Below are 22,101 nucleotides of genomic sequence, written 5' to 3'. Positions count from 1 at the left end.
GACCAGGAGGACAGAGGCAAGGTGGGAGGTTTTCCAGGCCCCACCGTGGGCCCAGGATGTCTGCGGAGCAGAGGCAGGGAGATGGGTGGATGGGACGGCTCAGATGACCTGGCAAGTGTTGTCCTTCTTCCACCCTGCCCCCGCCCCCTGCCACCATGTCCAGGTGCCCGTGTGTGTTCCAGGAGAGTGGGCTTTGGGGAGCCTGGCACGCAAGGAGGTGGTCCTGGCCTTGCTCCAGGGACAGGCTCGCAAAGTCTGGGGGGTCTGCCTGGGTTCCCGGGAGACGGGAGAGTGCGGATGGCTGTCTGGGCTCTGCACTCTGACTCAAGAACACAGGCCCGGAGACCCGCACTTGGCCCGCCAGGGGCTGCCCAGCGGGTGTGGGCCCGGCCAGGCCACTGTGCCCCGCCAAGCTGGTGTCGAACATCTGCACAGACTTCCCCAGGTCTCCCCCTGCTGGCCCTGGTCATTCTGGCCACCTGATCAGCCGGCCCGGCCATTTCTGTTTCTTCCCTGGGGCCCTCGATGAGCCTCCCGGGTCTCCCTCCGCCCAGCCATCGGCTTCTTGGGAGAACCTTCCGGAGCCTGCCTGGGTGACCTTGGAGCGCGGTCTCCCTGTTGGACCCCCGTCTCCCCCTCTGGGAAACGAAGCTACCAGCCTGGTTGCCTCGTCTGTCCGTATCTCAGACTCCATTCTCAGGAGTGCCAGGGACCAGGCCCCCTCCGAGACAGAAGCGGCCGGGCCTCCGCCGGGCCTGCCTGCACTGTGACCCCAGGCTAGCGGCCGCCCCGTCTGCACACACGGACACGCCACCCATCCCCAGCCCTGGACCCGGGAAGGCGGCCTCCCCGCTCGCGCTCCTGGGCCGAGCCAGCGCCGTCAGCAGGCAGCTGGGCCGGCCTGGCGGGGCTCCAGAGGCGCGGAGCGGGTTAAAGTGTGCGCCAGGCCAGCCGGCGGCGGGCGGGGGAGCAGGCTGGTGGGAAGTGTGAGTTCCTCCCTGTCTGCCTGACAGCTATAAAGGCGGCCGGCCCCGCCGCCGAGCGCCACTGGGCTGCGCGCCTCCCTGGGAACCCCCTCTCGTGGGTATTCTTTGAAGTGGAGGAGGGCGGGAGGAGGAGGAAGGGAGAGGCCCAGCCCGCGGCTCCCTGCACGCCCCGCCGCCCCCTACGCGGCGCACCTGGCTCCGCCCGCCCGCCTGCGGCTGTCTCAGCCCCTCTCTCCAGGAGGATAACCTGCTGACCTGACCCGGGACAGGTAGGTCACCTCCGCCCGGTCCTGCTTCGAGGGGCAGCCCCCCCTGGGGGGGGTGGGGGCGAGGGGCGGCCAGGAGTCCCTGAGCATCCCCCGCCCCCTGCCCCGGCCCCCTCGGAGCGTTATGTAACAGGAGGAGGCCCGTGGGGAGGGGTCCCGACCCTTGCCGTGCAGGGCGGGTGGCCCCTCAGCTCCCAGCCTCGGGCACCCCCGACGCTGTCCTTTGCACCGGGAACCTCTCGGGCTGGCGGGGGGCTGTGTCTGGACCCCAGGGAAGGCTGGATCCCGCGTGAGCCGGGCCTGGCCGCGCGCCAGCGGTGTCTGGAGCTGTAATGAAAACCAAGTGTGAGGCCCGCGCGGCACCTGTCTCTGGCCCGCAGGCAGGAGCTGGAGCATCCACTAGCCAATGGGACCTCCAAGGGGGCTCTGCTTTCCCGAGGCGGCTGGTGGTGGGGGTGGGGTGGGGGTGGGGGGTGCGGCGGAGGCCTGTGGGGGAGGGGCGCCGGCGGGCAGGCAGCTGGTGAGGTGAAGGTCTCCAGGACCCCAGCTCCAGTCTCCAGGGGGTGTTGGCGTCTCGTCCAGGGCAAGGACCGTCTTGGGGTGCAAGGGTGTTGTTGGCATGGTGCCTGAAAACGTGCAGGTGCTTGAGCTGTAGGAATTGAGGGGCTGGTAGAGGAGATACGGGTGGGTTTGGAGGAGCTGGCTGCAGGACTGGCCAGGGGTAGGATGGCGGGGACTGTCCCACCTCCTTCCCCTGGGATTAACCTGGTGCAGGGGATGAGTCCCAGAGTTTGTTCTGGGGTCTGGGGGCTAGCCTGCCACTTTGCTGCGTGGCTTTGGGCACGGTGGCTCTCCTCTCTGGGTTCCAGGCTACAGGGGGATAGCTCAGTGGTTTCTGAACCCCCTTCTCTAACTTGCTGGCAAGTGACACTCAGGACCTGGGACGAACCCTCGACAGAGGCCACCAGAGCCCCCACCCCCTGTCCCTCCCTTTGGGGGGGTGCAGAGGTCCACACCAAGGAAGGAGATGGGAAGGCTGAGGGCTCGAGAGGCTGGAGGCTCCCCTCATCGGGAGGTCAAGTAGCATTTTGGGGCTGGGGTACTGACTTCTTGAGAAGGAGACAGTCCTGTGGTTGTGGGCTGTTCACACTCCACACCCCAGGGCATGGACACCGGGCTCTGCCCAGCCTAAGTTCCCTGAGGGCCCTTGGCCCAGCCCCTTAGGGGCCGGGAGAGCCTGCGGCTAGGGAGGGGGCGGGCTGGTGGAGAGGGGCGTCCGGGGACCCGCCCCTCCGAAGGTCATTCTCCCACCTGGCCAGCCAGCACCAAGCGGGTCAACATCCCGAGGTGCTCTTGCGAGGCCAGGGTGACGGACCGAGCCCAGGGCCACAGCTCGTCCACCAGAGGACACGGCCGGCCGGCCCACAGCTCCCCGCTGTCCCTGGTTTTCTCTCCAGGTGTTCCTAGGAGGCTCAGGGGTTGAGAGGCAGAGCACATGGCGCGTGACCCCACGCGCCCTCAGATCGGGGCGGTCAGGCTCAGCATGCCCACCACCACTGTGTCTGAGGCCCTCGCTGCGCCCTCCCAACAGGGCCACTGGGTGGCCACTGCCGACCGACCCTAGATAACCCCATGGCCCCGGCTCTGGGTGGGCCCTGAGGGCTCTTCCCTAGAGTGGACCCCGGTCAGCGGGCAGAGGAGCTGGGCCTGGCCGGGCGGTGACAGTGGCCTTGCTTCCCAGGATGGACGGCAGATGGCGGCCTTCACGCTGGGCCTGGCCCCTGCTGGCTATGGTGGCTCTTGTGGCCAAAGGTGTGGCGTCCAGCGGGGCCACGGTGAGTGGGGCGTCTGGTCCCGCACCGGGTGGGGCTGTGCGGCAGGGGTCCAGGCTGTGGGGCTTATGTCCAGGGGTCCCAGAGTGCCTTCCCAGGGTCCCCTCAGCAGCCAGGAGCACGCGCTCCATGGAGTCAGACCGGCCCCTGAGCGGGGGCCTCTAGCCAGGCCGGGGGCGGAGGGGCTGACTGTCTCCCTTCAGAGTGAAGTCCCAGAAGGAGGCATGCAGACGGGGTGGGGGGACCCTGTGCTGGAGAACCCGGGCAGGCCCTGGGCTGCTCAGGAGAAAAGTCAGGGTGGCTGGGTGTCCTCGGGACTCCGCTGAGCGCCCAGGATGTTCCAGATCTCAAGCTGGGAAGGACCCGCGGCCCACACCTCCCCGGGAATCCCCCTGAGACCGTGCCAGAAATCAGTGCAGGCTGCCAAGTGACTGTCCCGCCGGGGCCCGGGGATGGCGCGCCCGCCCCGCCTGGCGCTCTAGCCTTCTCACCACCTGTGGGACCTCTCACCCAGGACAACAACAGCCTGGAGGGGGGCGCCGACGCCACCGCCTACTGGTGGGGGGAGTGGACCAAGTGGACGGCGTGTTCCCGCAGCTGCGGGGCCGGGGTGACGTCTCAGGAGCGGCACTGCCTGCAGCAGAGGTGCGGGGCTGGGCGTGGGGCCCCGGGGGCTGGTCTGAGGGTGGAGCAGCCTGCCCAGGAAAGGGGGACCCGGCAGGTGGGAAGCCTGGGCTTCAGCCGGGGGTTGGGTGGGGGGCTCAGGGTGGGAGGGGGCGTCTTCAGGGTGGGACAGCACGGGCCAGGGAGCCCGCTGCTCTCCTCACTGACCTCCATCAAGAATAAGGCCCCCGATGGGTCCCGGTCAGTGGTGTCCTGGGGTCCGCTCTGCTCCAGGGCACTGGGGAACAGGCCTTTCGTGAGAAAGCAGGGTCCGTTTCTAAAGTTCTGTCAGCGAGGGGTGAAGGGTGAGGCCCTCCCTGGCCCTCTCTTCTGAAGACTCAAGTTGAATAAACACGGGAAAAGGATATGGTGTAGTAGCTACTGTTGAACAGGCCTGGGTTCAGATCTTGCCTCTGCCACTGCCTAGCTGTGTGACCTCAGGCAAGTCACTTAACGTCTCTGAGCATTAACTTCCTCACCTGTGGGGAGGATAGCATGCTCGAGCCCACCGGACATCTCTGAGAACACATGTGTGTACACATGTCAGCCCAGGGCCGGGACATGGCAAAGGTTATTTTTACGTAGAAGTGAATTGGATATCACCCCTTCATATGGAAGGGGCTGGGAAACACCCCCAAGTTGCTTGAACCCCTGTGCAACAAGAAGGTCTCTGGTGGAGCGGCAGGGCTGAGTGGGGAGGAAGGACCCCTTGGCCAGAGGGACTGGGGGAAGCCAGGGGGGCCAGCCCAGATGTCACCCGGGAGCGGGAGCAGGAGCAGGGCCTGCAGCAGGCTGCTCCCAGCAATTCTGAGTCTGTGTCTTCCCGCCAGGCGGACATCTGTCACAGGCGCTGGGAACAGGACCTGCACCGGCACATCCAAGCGGTACCAGCTGTGCAGAGTGCAGGTGAGGCTCCGCCCGGCTGGGGCCACGACCCTGCCCTTCCTGTCCCCCCTCCCGCCCCCCAGGCGGGTCTCAGGTGTCTCCTGGGACACTGTCTCGGGCCTGCCCCCTACATCCTGTTGAAGAGAAGCATGGTAAGGGGCCCTGGGCTCAGAGCACCCTCCCTGGATCAGATCAGATCTGGGGTGCCCACTGTGTGATCCTGGCACATGCAAAGACAGGACTCACTTCTGCTGGTGGAGCTGGAAGCTCGAGGGGTGGGGGGGTCTCTGGTTGCAGCACCCCTTTGCTCATAAGTCCTGTGCCGGGAGCTCCCTGGGAGGCTGGCAGTCACCAGGTGTCTTGTCCCTATCTGCGACATACCACAACACAGCTCCGGCCCTCCCGCCCCCCCATGCAGATGCCTCTGTGCTCAGGAGCACCCCCCACCCCTGGCTTCTCAACCACGTGCTGGCACTGAGGTCCCGGGTCTGACCAGGGGGTGCCGACGCTGGCTTGGGCTCCGGGCAGCTCTCGGGGGGACTAGAGCCAGGGGGAACCTGAGCTCTGGGGCACGAGGTGGAGAGACGGAGCTGTTGGGGTCTCTGTGTGTGTCCCTGCGTCCCGGTGTCTGTGTCTGCATGTGTCCACGCGTGCACACATGTAGGGAGTTCGGGGCTGAAGGGAGCCCCGTGGCCCCAGGCCCTGTGTTGGCCTCGCGGGTCAGCTGTCCCCCTGGACCCTCGTGACTCGCTGCCCCTCCCGGGTCTCCTGGGCCTCCTCTGCCGTGGGCTCCTTCCCACGAAGTCGTGCCCAGCTGCGGTTAATGCTCCGCACGCTGCGGCTGCCGGTGCTGCGGCTACAGCCGGGGACACGCAGGAGGGTGCACACGGGATGGGTGGGGAGCCGGCGTGGGTGCAGCTGAGGCCAGGACAAAGCCCAGGAGGCAGGATGACAGGACCCCGCCCAGGGGCCAGGGCGGGCCAGCACCCAACGTGGGTGTTTGGGGTACGGTCGCTGCCCTTCCGCTTGTCCTCGCTCTGTCCCAAGAGGAGCCGGCGAGGTTGAGAGAGAGAGAGAGAGAGAGAGAGGCCGGCCACCCCTGGGCTGCAGCCACTTCCTGCTCAGCGGGACAGAAATGCCTTTGTTGGCCTGAGTTCCTGCTGCAGCCTCCCTCCCGTGTCCTCCGCTCCCCAGGAGTGTCCGCCGGACGGGAGGAGCTTCCGCGAGGAGCAGTGTATCTCCTTCAACTCCCATGTGTACAACGGGCGGACGCACCAGTGGAAGCCCCTGTACCCCGGTACCACGGCCCTGGGCTACCTGGCAGGGAACGGGGCGGGGGCGGCCCTCCCACAGCCAGGGAGGACCCACACCTGATGGGTCAGCTCCCGGGGACAGTGGGAGGGGACACCCTCATCCAGGCGGGTGGGCGGACTGGCCCAGAGGGAGGGAGGGGTCTTGTCGAAGGTCACCGGTCGTTTGGGCAGCGATGTAAACGAGCTGTCCTCTCCTGCTCCTGGGGTTACTCACGGTGTCCAGGGACTCACGGCCCAGGGCCGTCCGATGGCTCAGACTTCCTGCAGAGGGGGAACTGTCCCCCACCCACACGGAGGCAGGGGCTGGGCTAGACCACCTGCATCTTGGATCGTTTCTGCCACTGAGACCTTGGCCACGTCCTTTCTGCTCTCTGGGCCGCGGTTTCCTCGTCTGTGCCACGGGGCAGTGTGCTGACTCAGCGGGAGGGAGAGGGGAGAGTCCCTGAACCTGCGCCCCCCCCCCCAGTCCTGAGGCCCTCTCTGTCTCCCCCCCCCCCAGACGACTACGTCCACATCTCCAGCAAGCCGTGTGACCTGCACTGCACCACCGTGGACGGCCAGCGGCAGCTCATGGTCCCCGCCCGCGACGGCACCTCCTGCAAGCTCGCCGACCTGCGCGGGGTTTGCGTGTCTGGAAAATGTGAGGTTGTTAAACATTGTAGCACAAGTCTCACCACGGGTCTCGTTGCGCCGACCGCCCTGCCCGCCCGCCCGTGGCGGTGGCGGCCCCGGGGGCCCGGGGGGCCCTCCCAGCAGCCCTCTCCGCCTTCCCTCCCTGCAGCCCATCGGCTGTGACGGGGTGCTCTTCTCCACCCACACGCTGGACAAGTGTGGTGTCTGCCAGGGGGACGGCAGCAGCTGTACCCACGTGACGGGCAACTATCGCAAGGGGAACGCCCACCTTGGTAAGAGCGGGGCGCCTCCCGCACCCCCGGCCCTGCCCACCGTGGGGGGGCTCCGTCCCCTGCCGCCCTGTGCTGAGCCTCCCTGTGTAAGCTCTGGTCCCTCGCGCCAGGCAGGCTGGCCAGGTGCTCTGCCTGGCCGCCCTGAGCTAGGAAGAGCGAGCGGCTCTCTGTGGAGGGGCCGGCCACCCCGGGGGGCTGCATACGCACTGGGCCCGGGGGCCATGTCTGACTTCTGCAGCAACACAGGGAGCTGTGAAGGACACCCTTCACGGGGGCCACCAAGGCCCGGGGCACATCCTCCCTGTTGACAGACCTGAGTCTGGGCACGCAGATTATGGGGCACCCTGTTCTGTGGAGTCTGTGTTTCTGAGCGTGTAGGGGGACCTTTAGGTGTGTATTGTGAGTGCAGTGGGCAGAGGCCGCTCTCTCTGGAGGCCTCCCTCTGGGAGGGGCATGAGGGCAGGCTCCTTGGGTTCCTCCCTTCCCTTCCACACCTGCTTGCAGGACCTTGTGCCTGATGCCCGGGCGCGGAGATGGCAGTGCCTTGCTTTGTGAGCGCCCCCTGGGTGCCAGGCACCGAGGCTGCAGGGAGGCCCTGGGTAGACAAGCTTCATGCCCGCATGGAACTCAGCATGCGGGGTGGAGCTGTCACTTGGATAATCCCAACTAACTCTCCCAGGTACACGATTACCGTGCACCGAGCCGAGTCTGGCTCGACTTAAAACTCATTCACACCTTATCACGTCTTCTGCAAGGCAGGTGCGACCATTGTGGCCATTTGCAAATGTGCAAACAGAGAGGTTAAGAAACTAGTCTGAGGTCACACAGCCAGAGGTGGCAGAGCCGGGTCTGAAGCCAGGGGCCCCGGGCTCCCGGGTCTCCCAAACTCTTTCCTGGAAGATATAAGTGAGCTAACCGTGGGGAGGGCCCCTGCCGTGCGAGGGCCGGTTGTGCTCAGGAGTCCTGTGAGCTGGTTGCTCATTTAGAAATGAACGTTATATGAATCTACGTTTAAGTAAGTGACCCCTGAAGTCCTCATCTCCTAAACATTTACCTATGTAACTATTTTATCTGTACAGTGGAAATACCATAGCAACCAGATGGGCTACTGGGCACCTCTTCCCAACTCTGTACCCAGTGGCATCGTGCTGGGAGCTACAGTCGGCCACATGGGTGTGTTTACACCACGGAAATTGGCCAACACTACAGATCAGAGCTCCTCCAGCCCCCCCCCTCCCAAAAGCCAGTTTTAACCATTTAGCAGCACCCTGCTGGCCAGGAAGGACCAGCTCAGGGTCTCCAGGGGCCCGTGAAGGTGGCAGGGTGAGGAGAGAGAGGGCTTGCCTGGGCGGGGAGAGAGAGGGCTGGTGGGGCTGGCCTGCAGGAGCAGCTCCCCTGGGCGGGGAGAGAGGGGGCTCCCGGGGCTGGCCTGCAGGAGCAGCTCCCCTGGGCGGGGAGAGAGGGGGCTCCCGGGGCTGGCCTGCAGGAGCAGCTCCCCTGGGCGGGGAGAGAGGGGGCTCCCGGGGCTGGCCTGCAGGAGCAGCTCCCCTGGGCGGGGAGAGAGGGGGCTCCCGGGGCTGGCCTGCAGGAGCAGCTCCCCTGGGCGGGGAGAGAGGGGGCTGGTGGGGCTGGCCTGCAGGAGCAGCTCCCCTGGGTGGGGAGAGAGGGGGCTGGTGGGGCCGGCCTGCAGGAGCAGCTCCCCTGGGCGGGGAGAGAGGGGGCTCCCGGGGCTGGCCTGCAGGAGCAGCTCCCCTGGGCAGGGAGAGAGAGGGTTCCCCTGGGCGGGGGGAAAGAGGGCTGGTGGGGCCAGCCTGCAGGAGCAGCTCCCCTGGGCAGGCAGGTGCACACAAACTCCACTTCTTGTGTGGGAACCTGTGAGGTGAGCATCAGCCCCAGGAAACCTGATTTCTGAGACTTCTCCCCACCATCTTCTGGAAGGCTTTTCTGTCTTAGGGCTTAAAAAAAAAAAAAAAATCTCTCCTCCTTCCCAGACCACACCCTCCACCACCGCTGACGGCCCTTCCTCCATCCTCAGACCCTTAGCTCTCACGGCCCCGCACCCCTTTCTTGGGGGGAGTGTTCTCTGCCTCCCCACCTGACTGAGGGCTTTGATGGCCGGCCCTGAGCTGACCTCAGCCAGGCGCCTGGTCCTCTCCCACCCACACCTTGTTCTGACGAGGAAGCTGGGACCCACGGGCTCCAGCAACTCGTTCAGCAGCTGGCAATGCGTGGGAGAGCAGGGCCCAACTCTTTGACCGCCGCTGATTTCCGTCCCGCGTGGAGGGGCCGGGGCGGGTTCTGAGGGGCGTCACTTGGCCTCAGTAGCCAAGGGTCAGGGGTCATGGGGTCAACCTGGGTCTGCGCCTGGGCAGCGGCCAGACCTTCGATGGCACAAGCCGTCTCAGCAGGACCTTGGACTTGCCTCTGGGGCCTGGGTGCAGCTGGACAGTGCCTCCCACCCACCAGGAGCACAGGAGCATGGTGACCGCTGTCTGGCTGCCTTCCCTACTCAGAGGTGGTGGCCACGGCCAGACCTGCTGCTCGCCGTTGTCTAACCACCCCCCTCCCCCGCCCCCATCCCCAGGTTACTCTCTGGTGACCCACATCCCGGCTGGCGCCCGAGACATCCAGATTGTGGAGCGGAAGAAGTCCGCTGACGTCCTGGGTACGTCTGTGGGGGCTGGAGGCAGTGTCACGTGGGTTGTGGTCTAGCATGGGGCAAAATGTGTGGGCAGAGGGCAGGCGGTGACTCTGGACCCTTCCCCGCCGGGGAGGCACGGGCCGCAGAAGCCAGAACTCGACCTGGTGTGTGTGCATGCGTGTGCGTGAAGTGTGCGTGAAGTGTGCGTGAAGTGTGTGTGTGGGGGTCATAGGGAAGCTGACACCCTCAGGTAGGGAAGGACCTTGTGCTCTGAGCTGCCTGACCGTGGAGGGAGGCGTGATGTCAGCTAGTGAGCCTCCCGTCCCTGGAGAGCCTGACGGAGCTGGAGGAGGAGCTGGAGGCGGGGCCCCTGCCTCCGGGGGTGGAGGAGTGAGAAGGCTGAGGCAGGGCCAGTGGCAGCAGCAGGTGGCGTGCCTGAGGCCAGGGGCAGCCAGCAGCACAGGTCGGCTTCAGTTCCTGCCCCTGGGTGGTCCCTGGGGGGCACAGCCGGACCTCGGTAGGGGCTCCTCTAGCACGAGCGTTCTGGAGTTGTCTGCACAGTGCCCGAGGCTGCGAGGCCCTGTGTTGGTAACAATTCTGGAACGGTGCTAGAGTGTGGGCGCTTGGCTGTGTCCCTTGGTTGTCCCCTCAGGAGGGCTGCCCGGCCCCCTTCTGGCAGAGGCCGACACCGGTGCGCTTGGCCCTGCCCTGTGAGGGGCAGGCTGGGGACCCCCGTAGGAAGCTGTTCCCAGCGCCTGGCTCACCTTCCTGCCTCTCCGGGTGGCCCTGGGCAAGCTGGAGCCGGCAGGGTGAAATCCACCCTTCTCGGGGAACGTGGTGGCAGCAGGCTGTGCTGAAGGTCGTCCCGGGAGAGCCCTGTGCTCTCGCCCCCCACGCCGGCAGGCCTGCGCGCTCCAGGCCCCTGCCAAGCCCCTGCCAGGCCGGTCGCCCAGCGGCCCCGCAGCCAGGCCAGGAAACGCTGTGTTCCCCGCGCCGGCTGCCAGGAGGTCGTTCTTGAAACGGACGCATGGAAATACCACGGGTGGCCTCAGATGGAGCCCCGGGAAAGCCGCAGGAAGGAAGGTCTTACTGGCAGGAAACAGGTTTTGGATGCGGGCCGGGGATTTAACCCTGAGCGCCTAACCGGGAAGCTGGGCCCAGACCGCCGGCCCCGCTGGGCACGGCGTGGGCTCAGTCACATTATCTGCTGTTGCAACACGGAGGGGTATTTTCCCAGCAGACACGTCCGTCCTGCTTGTGTGTCTGTCTGATCATCAGCTGCTCGGCTGTGGCATCAGGAGCTTAGGAAGCTGAACTCTCCCCTCCCTCGAGCCAGTTCCTGAAAGACACACTGTCCCCGAGGGCAGAGCCCACCTCCTCCCTCCCGTCTGTCCCCCAGCCGGCGCCTGCGGTCACGCTCCACGGCCCCAGACCGTCACCCCAGACCTGGGCCGCTGCGGCGGCCCCCAGCCCGGCAGGACACACTGCTGCACGCACCTTCCTGCCGTCCAGGCATCTTTAGACTCGAGTCAGGCCCTGGAGTGGCCGTCCTCCCGAGGTCCCCCCTTCCAAACGGCCACCCGTGCCGCGTATCACGAGAGGGTGACTGAGACTATGCCTGGTCTGCCCTCAGCGTGTCTGGGAGAGTAGGCAGCACAGTGTCACGGCCCCCAGTGAGAGCAGAGTAGGCCAGCCAGGCCAGGCCTGCAGCGTCACTCAGCGTGGGCCGTAGGAGACATTGAGGTCCCCTCCCCTTGTCCGGTGGGATGCTGGGGGCAGTGACTGGCCCAAGGTCACACTGTGAGTTTGAGGCAGAGCCCGGCTGGGTGGCCCTGCCCGGCCCGACCTGGCTGAGAGGTGTTGTCCAGCGCGTGCCTCCCTGGGCACTGACCCCCTACTGCAGGCGTGGTCCTGGCCTGACCCCCTCACCACCGCACACCAAACGGGCCCCTGCCAGCTGTCTGCAGTCGTCTAGGCAAGCCCTTGTTTCGTTGAGGCTGATAGGACAGTGTCCTTGGTCTTCGCCAGCCAGGGCCACAGGCCAGCTGCAGACGGAGGGTCCCGCTGCCTGTGGCGTGGGGTTTCCCGTCTTCGGGGTGTTTGGGGAGGGTCATGGGGTGGGTGGCCACAGGTCCCTGCCCCTCGTCCTCCCTGTAGCCGATCAGCCCATGTGACCAGTGGCCTTTACCTGCCAGCCCTTGCGGATGAAGCCGGCTCCTACTTCTTCAACGGGAACTTCAAGGTGGACAGCCCTAAGAACTTCAACATCGCCGGCACCGTGGTCAAGTACCGGCGGCCCATGGACGTCTACGAGACCGGCATCGAGTACATTGTGGCCCAGGGGCCCACCAACCAGGGCCTGAACGTCATGGTGCGTGTGCCGCTGGCGCGGGCGGCAGGCAGGGGCCTCCGGGCCAGCACACCACACTGCGGCCCACGGTGTGCCGCGTGGGCCCGGGGCAGCGTCCCCGTCTGCTCGGGGTGGCCTCACTCGCTCACTCGTCTGTCCACTGGGTCACGCCTGGATGCATGCACTCAGATTTTAATGCCTGCACTCTGCCATTTGCTTATCTATCCATGTTTTCATTTACCCGCTCACTCGCTGAGCCACCACCTACTCTCTCATCTCCTCGCTTGTGTTTCCCTCCTTCCTTCCTTCCTTCTTCCCTCCCTCCCCTCCCTCCCCTTCCCTCCCCTCCCTCCCCTCCTTCCTTCCCTTCCTTCCTCCCTCCCTCCCTTCCTTCCTTTCCTTCTTCCTTCCTTCCTTCCCTCCCTCCCTCCCTCCTTCCTTTTTCCCTCCCTCCCTCCCTTCTTTCCTTCCTTTTTCCCTCCCTCCCTCCCTCCCTCCCTCTCTTCTTCCCTCCCTCCCTCCCCTCCCCCCCTCCCCTCTCCTCCCCTCCCTCCTTCCCTTCCTTCCTTCCTCCCTCCCTCCCTTCCTTTTTCCCTCCCTCCCTCCCTTCTTTCCTTCCTTTTTCCCTCCCTCCCTCCCTCCCTCCCTCCCTCTCTTCTTCCCTCCCTCCCTCCCTCTCTTCTTCCCTCCCTCCTCTCCCTCCCTTCCCCCCTCCCCTCCCCTCCCCTCCCTCCTTCCCTTCCTTCCTTCCTCCCTCCCTCCCTTCCTTTTTCCCTCCCTCCCTCCCTCTCTTCTTCCCTCCCTCCCTCCTTCCCTCCCTCTCTTCTTCCCTCCCTCCCTCCCTCCTTCCCTCCCTCTCTTCTTCCCTCCCTCCCTCCTTCCCTTCCTTCTTTCTTCCCTCCCTCCCTTCCTCCCTCCCTCCTTCCTTCCTTCTTCCCTCCCTCCCTCCCTCTCTTCTTCCCTCCCTCCCTCTCTTCTTCCCTCCCTCCCTCCCTTCCTCTCTCCCTCCCTCCCTCCCTGCCTGCCTGCCTGTGGTTAGCCCCATAGCAGATGAGCATAGCAGGAGGCTCTGTGCAGGTCACTGGGCACTACGTGGGGACATGAGGACAGAAGGTCGGATAGGGTTGCAGGGATGCAGGACCCAGGCACACTTGGGAGGTGTACGCCCTCCATGTGCTTTCTCATTCTGTGGACACTGGTGTTTCTGCCAGGACTGTAATGCTGAGGGACCGTGCAGGCTGGTGGCCCCTGTCCCTTCCCCTGACACTGTCCCCCGCCCAGGATGCTCGTGGCTTCTGGGGTCAGGATGTGCGTGGGGCATGAGAGAGCGTGGGAGACAGTCTGGGCCTGTGACGCCCAGCCGGCTGGAGCTTTCCCGCAGCTGGGGACTCGCGCCCTGCACCTTGGGCCCCAGCTCTGTGGAAAGGTAGACTTGTCACTGCAACCGGGTGACGTCAAGGCGGCCAGTTCTGATGCCCTTCGAGGCCTGCTGGCTTCATGAAGTCTGTGTGACATGGGGGGGGCAGAACAGAGCCACCCCCACCCCCAAGCTGTTTAGAATGCCAGATCCCACCATGGTGGGTATTTGTAGCCTCACGCTATAGACACAGAAATCTGGCCACATAGAGATGAGTGGCTTGCCCAGTCAGAATTGATTGTAGGGGACACAGCTGGCCTTTGGGTCCAGGTGGGCATGGTGCCAGAGACAGCTGTTTGTTTAAGGGCTGTGCTGGAGGGGCCTCCAGTCAGGTGCCACCTCCCCCTGACCATTGGCTAAAGAGCTTCCCCGGGTGGCCCCAGGCTCTAGTGGGGGCCACGTCCGTCTGTCTTTCCTCGGAGCTGCAGACGCAGACCACCCCCTGCTTCGCCCCTGGGCTGGAGGAGCTGGGCTGCAGGTCAGGGTTCCCGGGCATGGGGGCAGGACCGGGCAGAGGACCACGTTGAGCTGTGCGGCAGAGTGACAGGAGCCTCAGCCTGTCCCGCCGGGAGCTCTGGGGTGGCGTCCGAGTTGAGGCAGGGGGTCATGGCTTGGTCACTGGGAAGCCGTAGAGGAGGGTCACGACCGGGGGAGCAGCAGGGGCCTTTGGCTGAGGGGGACTCCTGGGGAGGGACTCGGCTGTCCCTGTGGGCGGCACCGCCCCAGGTGGCTGACCAGAGGTAGAGCCGGGGCTGGGGGCACTCTGACGCCACCCCGCCCGCTCCGTGGACCGCTCGAGCTGTTGACTGTGTCCGGTCCGGCAGGAAGGGCTCACCGCCCCAGGTGGCTGACCAGAGGTAGAGCCGGGGCTGGGGGCACTCTGATGCCACCCTGCCCGCTCCGTGGACCGCTCGAGCCGTTGACTGTGTCCGGTCCGGCAGGAAGGGCTCCCCTAGGGCTCGGCCTGGCTTCTTTCCTGGGGAGCCTTGCAGGGGAGGCTGGGGGGCGGAGGAGCAGCCGGTCGGGGGGTGGCCACTGAGTCGCCTCACTTCCCTCCTCTGCCCCCCATTCCGGGTTCCCCATTCCCTCGGCCGGCCCCTCTGCTAGTGTAGGTGGCTCACCTGGCCAGGTGTCCCAGTCCCTCTTACCTGAGGGGTTCGGGCTCCCGCGGTCCAGGCCCCCTTCAAATCCAAGGCTGCGACATGTGTCCAGTTACCGTCAAAGTACATGCTGTGTCCCCAGGGTCAAAAGCATGCCGTCCTGCCTTGGTGATCAGGGTTGGTTACCTGCTGAGACGGCTGCTCCTTTCCTGCTGGGCTCTCGTGGTGCCGGGCACCCACACAGTGCAGGGGGCAGTCTTGGCACCCCGATGAACGACCCTCCTGCGCTGTCTCCGGGTGGAAGCGTTCCCCTCAGGGAACTGGGACTTCTGGACCCACAGACCCTAGAGCTGCAGGGACGGGGGTCCCCAAGTGGGCCAAGGGGAATGACGGCCACACCACGTCCCTGCTTTGGGTCCCAGATTCACGCGGTCTACTCTGTGGAGGCGTGGCCCCATGTCATGGTGATCGACTCAGAGTGTGCACTGCGTCCCAGGGGGTGCCCGAGGCCGCCCCCTCATGAGTACTGCTGCCTCTAAGCTGCACCTTGGTCCTAACTTTTCTCACTCTAACAAGCTGGTGGTTTCTGTCTATACCGCCTGTGATAGGACAGCAGACCCCACAGTCATGCGCCCACCCACGGGGTCCCTATGTCCAATGCAGTGTCACGGGATGTCCTGTCTGCATGGGTCAAGTGCTCTGTGAGCCCTTCGGTGTTGGGGCTGGCTGCGGCCCCGTGGGCAGGAAGGACAGCCTCATTCAGAATTAGAGGCACCGTGTCCCCTTCCAGGAGAGGAGGGCTCTGATGTCATCAGCTCGCCTTCGATGGCCACTGGTCTCCTTGGGGGATGGCACTGGGTCTCAGGCTCAGTGCCAGTGCCAGAAGGCTGGGCTCTCGGTCGTGGAAGTGGCCAGGGCGGCCCTGGTGAGCGAGAACCCGCACTCGTGTGCCCGGGCCTCGTCCCTATCCCCGCCACCATGCTGTCCTACTCAGTGTGCCATTGGTGGGGCGACCAGCGGCAGAGGCTGGCCCGAGTCGACTGGCCAAGCTGCTTGTACCTGTGGCCTGGTGGTTCATGCCCCTCCCACGGTGGGTGCTCCCTCCTGTGCACGGCCCGCGATGCCAAGACCTTCGGGTTCTGTGCCTGCTCCGTCGACCCGCCCACAGGCCTCCCGGCCTCCTCACCCCTGGTCTTCAAGCCTGTCCAGGCCACCAGCCGAGCCATCTGTGCTGCCCTGTCAGTCTGTCCTCTTGCCTTGGGCCACTTCCATCCAGGGGGGGTGACCTCACACCTGCATGGCCTGAAGCCATCAGCAGAATTCTCCTCCGAAGCCATTTTTCGGGGCCAGCCCTGACGGGGGGCTTGGCTTGCACGTCCCCTACCAAGCTGACCGATCTCTGAATGGGCTTGGGTTGTCTGCCTTCTCTCTGACTCTGTCATGAGGGCACCCCACACAGCCACAGCCAGGAGAGCGGGGCTGGCGCAGGAGTCTCGGATGAGGGCGGTTCGGGTCACCTGCTGATGCAGCTTTCTGTGCCCTCTGGCCCTGATTGTAACTAATCCCGGTGTGACACTCCCCCCCCCCCCCCCGCTGTTGGTCCCTGCTGGGCCACCCTCTCTCTTTAGTGGAGCTGACGGGCCCCTTGTTGTCACGGCCACTTCCAGCGGCATGGATCCCCGGGTGTCCTGTGGTCAGGGTTCCATCCATGGGAGAACCTCACGGCCATTCCAGAGGCTCTTTTGCAAGTGATGTATGTATTTGTTTGTGGCCGGGGGCACAGCCTTGCTCTAGAACACTAGGGGTCTGAGGTACCATTTCCTGCTGGAGCTGCCAGAAACCCCACATCACATCTCGCCCCACCGCAGAGATCTCTGTTGCCGTGGGGTCAGCCAGTGACCACGGCCCAGGTGGCAGGCTGCCTGTCCCTCGGCCTGGACCTCCCACAGAGCCCTTGCTCCTCAGACCCTCCACTCAAAGCTCCCAAAGCCGGCGTGAGTTTGGATTGGACCACTTGTGTCCACTTGACACCTTCCCGGAGCACTTCCTGCTGGTCGGGTCTGTTACACACGATGTCATCGCCACAGAGGAACAAAGTCATCTTCTGTAGAACTCCAGACCCCTTTGTCCACGATACAATGGGGACAGGAGGGTCCCCTAGCCCTGGGTCACACTGTGCACGTAACCCAGTGCCCATCTGTGGAAGAAGATGGCGCCTGCCCCTTTCTGATGCGGGTGGACAAGAGCGTCCTTGCCGAGGCAGTGGCCACGCAGGACTGGCATCGAGGCCGTGTCACTCCGCTCCGGAGAAGCCGCCGCCGGGACTAATGCGCGGTGCAGTTTGTCGGCGGCACTGTCTTCCTCCAGGATCGGTGGTGTTGAATTAAGTGAGGGGTAGGGTGGGACCCCTGCCCTTGCATCCTTTTTCAGGTCTTTAAGAGCGGCCCCCATCTCTGTGCTCTGGGATGGGGGTGGGGTTAGGGGTCAGGGTCAGGCCCACGGGCTTCTGTGGGGCTTTCCCCAGTGTGGTAGCACTTATGCCCGAGGTCAAGGAGCCAGCCCGAGGGTTCTGCCAGCTTCCAGTCATGCACTCGGGTGAGCCCTGGGCCCAAGGGACGTGCTGTGAGATGGACCCGGGCCACTACGTGTCACCCACATGCTCTCGTAGCAATTGGGGGGACACTGGCAATGCTTTGGGTCCCCAGTTAACGATGGCCGCTGGGACCCTGGTTCCAGATTGTCTATCCATTCACCCTCTGAATGTTTAACCGAGTAAATGGCAGTCGGCTCTTCGGGGAAGAGCTGGGGGAATCGTCACTGTATAAAGTGGCTGTGAGGCCTTGTTTCTGGGGACGTGGCTGTCCCCTCTGTTGGTGGTTTCTGGGTCTAAACACTGGCCCAGAAAATGGGGCAGAGGTCGTGAGTACCACAGGGCAGCTGCCATCTGCTTCCTGATCAGCTACCCTTGACATCGTTTGATCATCTGGATTGAGAAGCAGACCCATCAATTTGTCCCCTTGGGGTCCTTTGTTCCATCAGTCGGGACCCCAGGTCTCTGTGGGCCAGGCCTCCCGGCTCCCGTGTCATCCCTGCTGGTTATGACAATACTCGAATTTGGTTCAGGGTGGGCGTCTCCCACCCTCCGCCCTGGCTTATGAGGACATCCGAGCCCTGTCTGTCCCTCTGCGTCCCTCGAAGTGATGTGGGTGCCTCCTCACTGTCACATGTCCTTTCACTCTGGTGACAGAATGCCCTCCAGTGTGCCGGTGGACCCTCCAGGCTTCTCTGCACCTCCCGGCACCGGGCACGGCAGGGCCAGCAGCCTGTCTGCTGCCCAGGGTGGGCCTCGCTCTCTCCGAGTTTCCGAGAGCCGTCCGGGCCGCGTGCTGGCACCTCTCCCGGAGCTCTCCCCGCTGTGCCGCGTCCCTTGTCACAAGAGAGAGCTCCGCACCAAGGCATTCACCTTGTCACCGTCTTTGACCCAGGCCACGGGCCCTCTGTCCCAGCCTCACAGCGCGCCCTCCTGGGCCCCGCCAGCCCTGTTCGCTGGCCTTGCGGCTCCACTGTGATCTGTCCCTTTCCCCCTGGTGTGGCCCCGGTGCTCCCCTGGCTGGTAGGGATGGGACTTCACCCGAGTCATCGGCCCGGTGGCCCAGGTCCTGAGGGAGGCCCGCGGGGTCTTGAAGGCAGAGAGGTGTTTGCACCGCCTTCCAGCAAGGGGCCGACACTCTTTACCAGGGAAGGTGGGCCACTCTTCCGGCCCACAGGTTCCGAGAAATCTGAGATTTCATGGTTTAAGCCTTTTGACTCCGGCCGCCCACACCCCGGTCTCGGTCCCCACCCCGCCAGGTCAGGCTCCGCAGGATGGAGAAACCAAGTCCTCTGGTTCTGTGGGGCTCTGCTCCCTCCTCTGCCTCTGGCTGGAGGACACGAGAAGGTCTTCGGTCTTCGTGCAATACCAGGAGGCCCCCTCCTTGACCTTCCGCTGACCTTCAGGATTACAGGGGACATCACCCTCAACTGTCTTTCTCCACACCCCCTTATTGCTTAACAGCACCCGTCCCCAGCCAGCCCCCCATCACCGGAGACGTGGCACCCACCAGCTCACCGCTGGGGGTGGGGTGGGTCCCCAGTGCTCCCTGCACCAGTGGGTGGGCTCTCGTCGCCCCTCCTGGCAGCTGATCCTGCTCCAAACTCCTGTTTGGGAGCCTGCCTCGTGGGACTTCTCCTGACCTGCTGACCTCGGTTGGCACCCCTGGCAGTGAGGCTGAGGATGCCCGAGGGAGGGGAGACAGGACTGGCAGGGAGGGGGGCTAGGCTGCAGCATCTCAGCAGGGCCTCGCCCCCCACCCCCATAGCAGCTCTGCAGCTGGACGGCCCTCTGGGGCCTGGGATGTAGCCCCCCCCCACTGGCCGGCAGTGGGCCCCCCGTGGGGGGGAGGCTGATAGGCAGGGTACCCTGTTATTTCTTAGGTTGTCTGGCACGTGGGGGTAACACAGGGCAGGCCTGGCATTAGTAGCTTTATTGTTTTTAGAATATTCTGTACACACCTCGCACCTGCTTATGGCTTGACCCCGGGCCGGGCGGCTCCCTCGGCCTCTCCCCGGGGTGCCTCTCTTCTCTGTGTTTCTGTGCCAAAGGGGCTCTGGGTGGTGGGCCGGCGGCCCCTTGGGCTTGGGGGAAGGGCAGGGGTGAGGAAGGGCGGGCCTCCCATCTCTGCCCCCCCCGACCCCCCCAGGTGTGGAACCAGAACGGCAAAAGCCCGTCCATCACCTTCGAGTACACGCTGCTGCAGCCGCCGCACGCCCACCGCCTCCCGCCTGTCTACTACAGCTTCTCCGAGCCCGCCTCCGAGAGCGCCGAGAGCCAGGAGCTGGACGGCCCCGAGCTGCTGGGTTTCCTGCCGCACAACGGCTCGCTCTACAGCCAGGCCTCCTCCGAGCGGCTGGGCCTGGACAACCGGCTGTTTGGCCCCCCGGGCCCGGGGATTGAGCTGGGTCTGACCCGAGGCCAGGAGACCAACGAGGTGCGCGAGCAGGCCAGTGGCGGGGCCTGCGAGGGACCCCCCAGGGGCAAGGGCTTCCGAGGTAACCAGGACGAGGGCCGGGCGGGACGGGGGCTCCCCGGGGAGATGGGGCCTTGAGGAGGGGCCCCCGGTCCCCGCGGACTGTGGACGAGCCCGCCCTGGGGGCCGGCTCCCTGCAGGTGTACCGGGCAGGCGCAGCGCTAGGCCGATGCGTACCTACCCTCTGACACGCCTTCTTTGAGGTGGATGTGGTGGTCCCCACTTGACAGATGGGAAGACTGAGGCTTAGAGAGGGAGGACTGGCCCATGTCACACAGTGCACCGTGGAGGAGCTGGGACTCGAACCCGGGAAGGTCTGACCCCAAAGCCCCCACCCTTGCTCATTGGATAAGAGACAGGCAGACAGACAGCCAGACAGCCAGACAGCATACAAGGTGTGGCAAGAGCTCTGGAAGGGGACACCAGGCAGCTGGGGCATACTGTGTGTTGACCCCTGATCTGAGGGCCTGGGAACAGGTAAGGGTTAGCCGGCTGAGGGCGTGGGAGAGGGCGGGAGTGGGCGAGGGCGGGCTGGTGCATCCTGGCGGGGCAGGACCCCGAGGACCAGGCAGGAAGTGTGCTGGAGGCGTCGTAGTGAATCCAGAGTCGGGGTCCCCGAGACCCAGGCCAGCAGTCCGGCCGCTGTCCCGACTGCCGCAGCTCCTCAGGGCTGTTCTGAGGGCCAGGGGTGGGCCAGACTCAGGAGGGATGCCCTCACTACTTTGGGGAGCAGGGCTTCAAGTAGAAGACATTTTAGAGGTTGTATTAGTGTCCTGGGCTACCGCACTAAATGGTCAAACACTGGTGGCCTAGAACCGCAGCAGTGAAGTCTCTCCCAGTTCTAGCGGTCAGTTGTTAGCCAGCCACTGTCCCTCCGGAGGCTCTAGGGGAGGGTCTTGCTGCCTCTCCCAGCATCTAGGGGCGCCGGGCCTCACTGGCTTTTGGCCACATCACTCCAGTCTCTGCCTCCGTCATCCCTGTCCTGCTCCTCTGTGACTGACTGTCTGTGTCCCCTCCTCTTTCTATAAGGACAGCAGTCATTGGATGGAGGTCCCGCCCTAAATCCGGGATGATCTAGATCAGGGGTCCCCAAACTACGACCCGCGGGCTGCATGCGGCCCCCTGAGGCCATTTATCCGGCCCCTGCTGCACTTCCGGAAGGGGCACCTTTTTTTTTTCCTTTTCTGCATTTTTCTGAAGCTGGAAACAGGGAGGCAGTCAGACAGACTCCCACATGCGCCTGACCCGGATTCACCCGGCATGCCCACTAGGGGACGATGCTCTGCCCATCTGGGGCATCGCTCTGTCGCGACCAGAGCCATTCTAGCACCTGAGGCGGAGGCCACGGAGCCATCCTCAGCACCCGGGCCATCTTTTGCTCCAATGGAGCCTTGGCTGCAGGAGGGGAAGAGAGAGACAGAGAGGAAGGAGAGGGGGAGGGTTGGAGAAGCAGATGGGCACTTATCCTGTGTGCCCTGGCTGGGAATTGAACCGGGGACTTCCACAAACCAGGCCGATGCTCTACCACTGAGCCAACCAGCCAGGGCCAAGGGGCACCTCTTTCATTGGTGGTCAGTGAGAGGAGCATAGTTCCCATTGAAATACTGGTCAGTTTGTTGATTTAAATTTACTTGTTCTTTATTTTAAATATTGTATTTGTTCCTGTTTTGTTTTTTACTTTAAAATAAGATATGTACAGTGTGCATAGGGATTTGTTCATAGTTTTTTTTTATAGTCCAGCCCTCCAACGGTCTGAGGGACAGTGAACTGGCCCCCTGTGTAAAAAGTCTGGGGACTCCTGATCTAGATCCTTAGCTCTGTTAACAAAGATTCTATTCCCAAATAAACTCCCATTCTGGGGTTCTGAGTGGACTCCTTCCCCACAGGAAGTGGTCCGGGCCAGCCTGCAGCCCTCCACTTGGTGATCTGTGTCCCCCTCCTAGGTCAGAGACCTGCCTCTGGGGGCTTCCAGGTCCAGTTCTCTGTCTCCATCCCCCGTGGCCCCCCACTCCCACCCCCACCCCCAGGGCAGCCCTTGCCCCCGCCCCCCACGTGAGGGACGGCTTGAAGTTGAGCCACCTGTCTCCCTTGTAGATGGCAACGCCACAGGGATGGCCCTCTCAGGGGACAAGGATGACCAAGAGGCCGATGCCCACCTCACCTCCCAGGAGCCCCTCTCGGCCAACCTCATCTCCGGCCGGCTCCTGGGTCCGGGCTCTGACTCCAAGGAGCTCGCCCTCAACGAGACGAGCCACAACATCTTTGTGCAGGGCGCCCCGCGGAGCCCCCCGGCCGACAGCCTCTATGTGGACTATGAGGAGAGCGAGGGAGCCGGCACCAACCTGCTCAACGGGTCCTTCCTGGAGCTGAGCAGCGACAGAGTGGCCAACGCGTCCTCGGAGGCCCCGTTCCCCAATGCAAGTGCCAGCCTTCCGACCTCGGCCGGGAACAGGACGCACAAAGCCAGGTAGGGGACGCGTCCCCTGCTTCGTCCAGGGGCCTCCGGGGGCCGGGGGCCATGTAAGGGAGGCCTCACTGACCTCCCTACGGGGTGGGGGTGGGGGTGGGGCGGGGGTCTGGCCTCTCCTGCCCGTACCCCTTCCCGCCTCATGGATCTGAGCAGGAGGTCAGAGGCCTGGGATTTAGTGAGTCCTCCTGCAAGTTAGCCCTCCACCAC

The 22,101-nt window shown here is 64.6% G+C and overlaps 1 protein-coding gene across 1 annotated transcript in view; it reads left to right on the top strand.

Moving 5' to 3' along the window:
• Window positions 1-1,105: 1,105 nt before the first annotated feature.
• ADAMTSL2 (ADAMTS like 2) overlaps window positions 1,106-22,101 on the top strand; it is a 43,751-nt gene continuing 22,755 nt past the window's right edge. Inside the window, exons 1-11 of the mRNA XM_066255810.1 lie at window positions 1,106-1,255; window positions 2,994-3,087; window positions 3,599-3,729; window positions 4,578-4,653; window positions 5,827-5,929; window positions 6,445-6,590; window positions 6,727-6,850; window positions 9,435-9,515; window positions 11,687-11,862; window positions 19,098-19,446; window positions 21,519-21,891. Coding sequence (XP_066111907.1) covers window positions 2,995-3,087; window positions 3,599-3,729; window positions 4,578-4,653; window positions 5,827-5,929; window positions 6,445-6,590; window positions 6,727-6,850; window positions 9,435-9,515; window positions 11,687-11,862; window positions 19,098-19,446; window positions 21,519-21,891 — 1,652 coding nt within the window. The 5' untranslated portion in view covers window positions 1,106-1,255; window position 2,994. The remainder of the gene's footprint in view (window positions 1,256-2,993; window positions 3,088-3,598; window positions 3,730-4,577; window positions 4,654-5,826; window positions 5,930-6,444; window positions 6,591-6,726; window positions 6,851-9,434; window positions 9,516-11,686; window positions 11,863-19,097; window positions 19,447-21,518; window positions 21,892-22,101) is intronic.

This window comes from Saccopteryx bilineata, chromosome 2 (genome assembly GCF_036850765.1).
Source record: "Saccopteryx bilineata isolate mSacBil1 chromosome 2, mSacBil1_pri_phased_curated, whole genome shotgun sequence".
In the NCBI taxonomy this organism is placed as follows: Eukaryota; Metazoa; Chordata; class Mammalia; order Chiroptera; family Emballonuridae; genus Saccopteryx; species Saccopteryx bilineata.
This window is presented reverse-complemented; position numbering and strand designations above follow the sequence as displayed.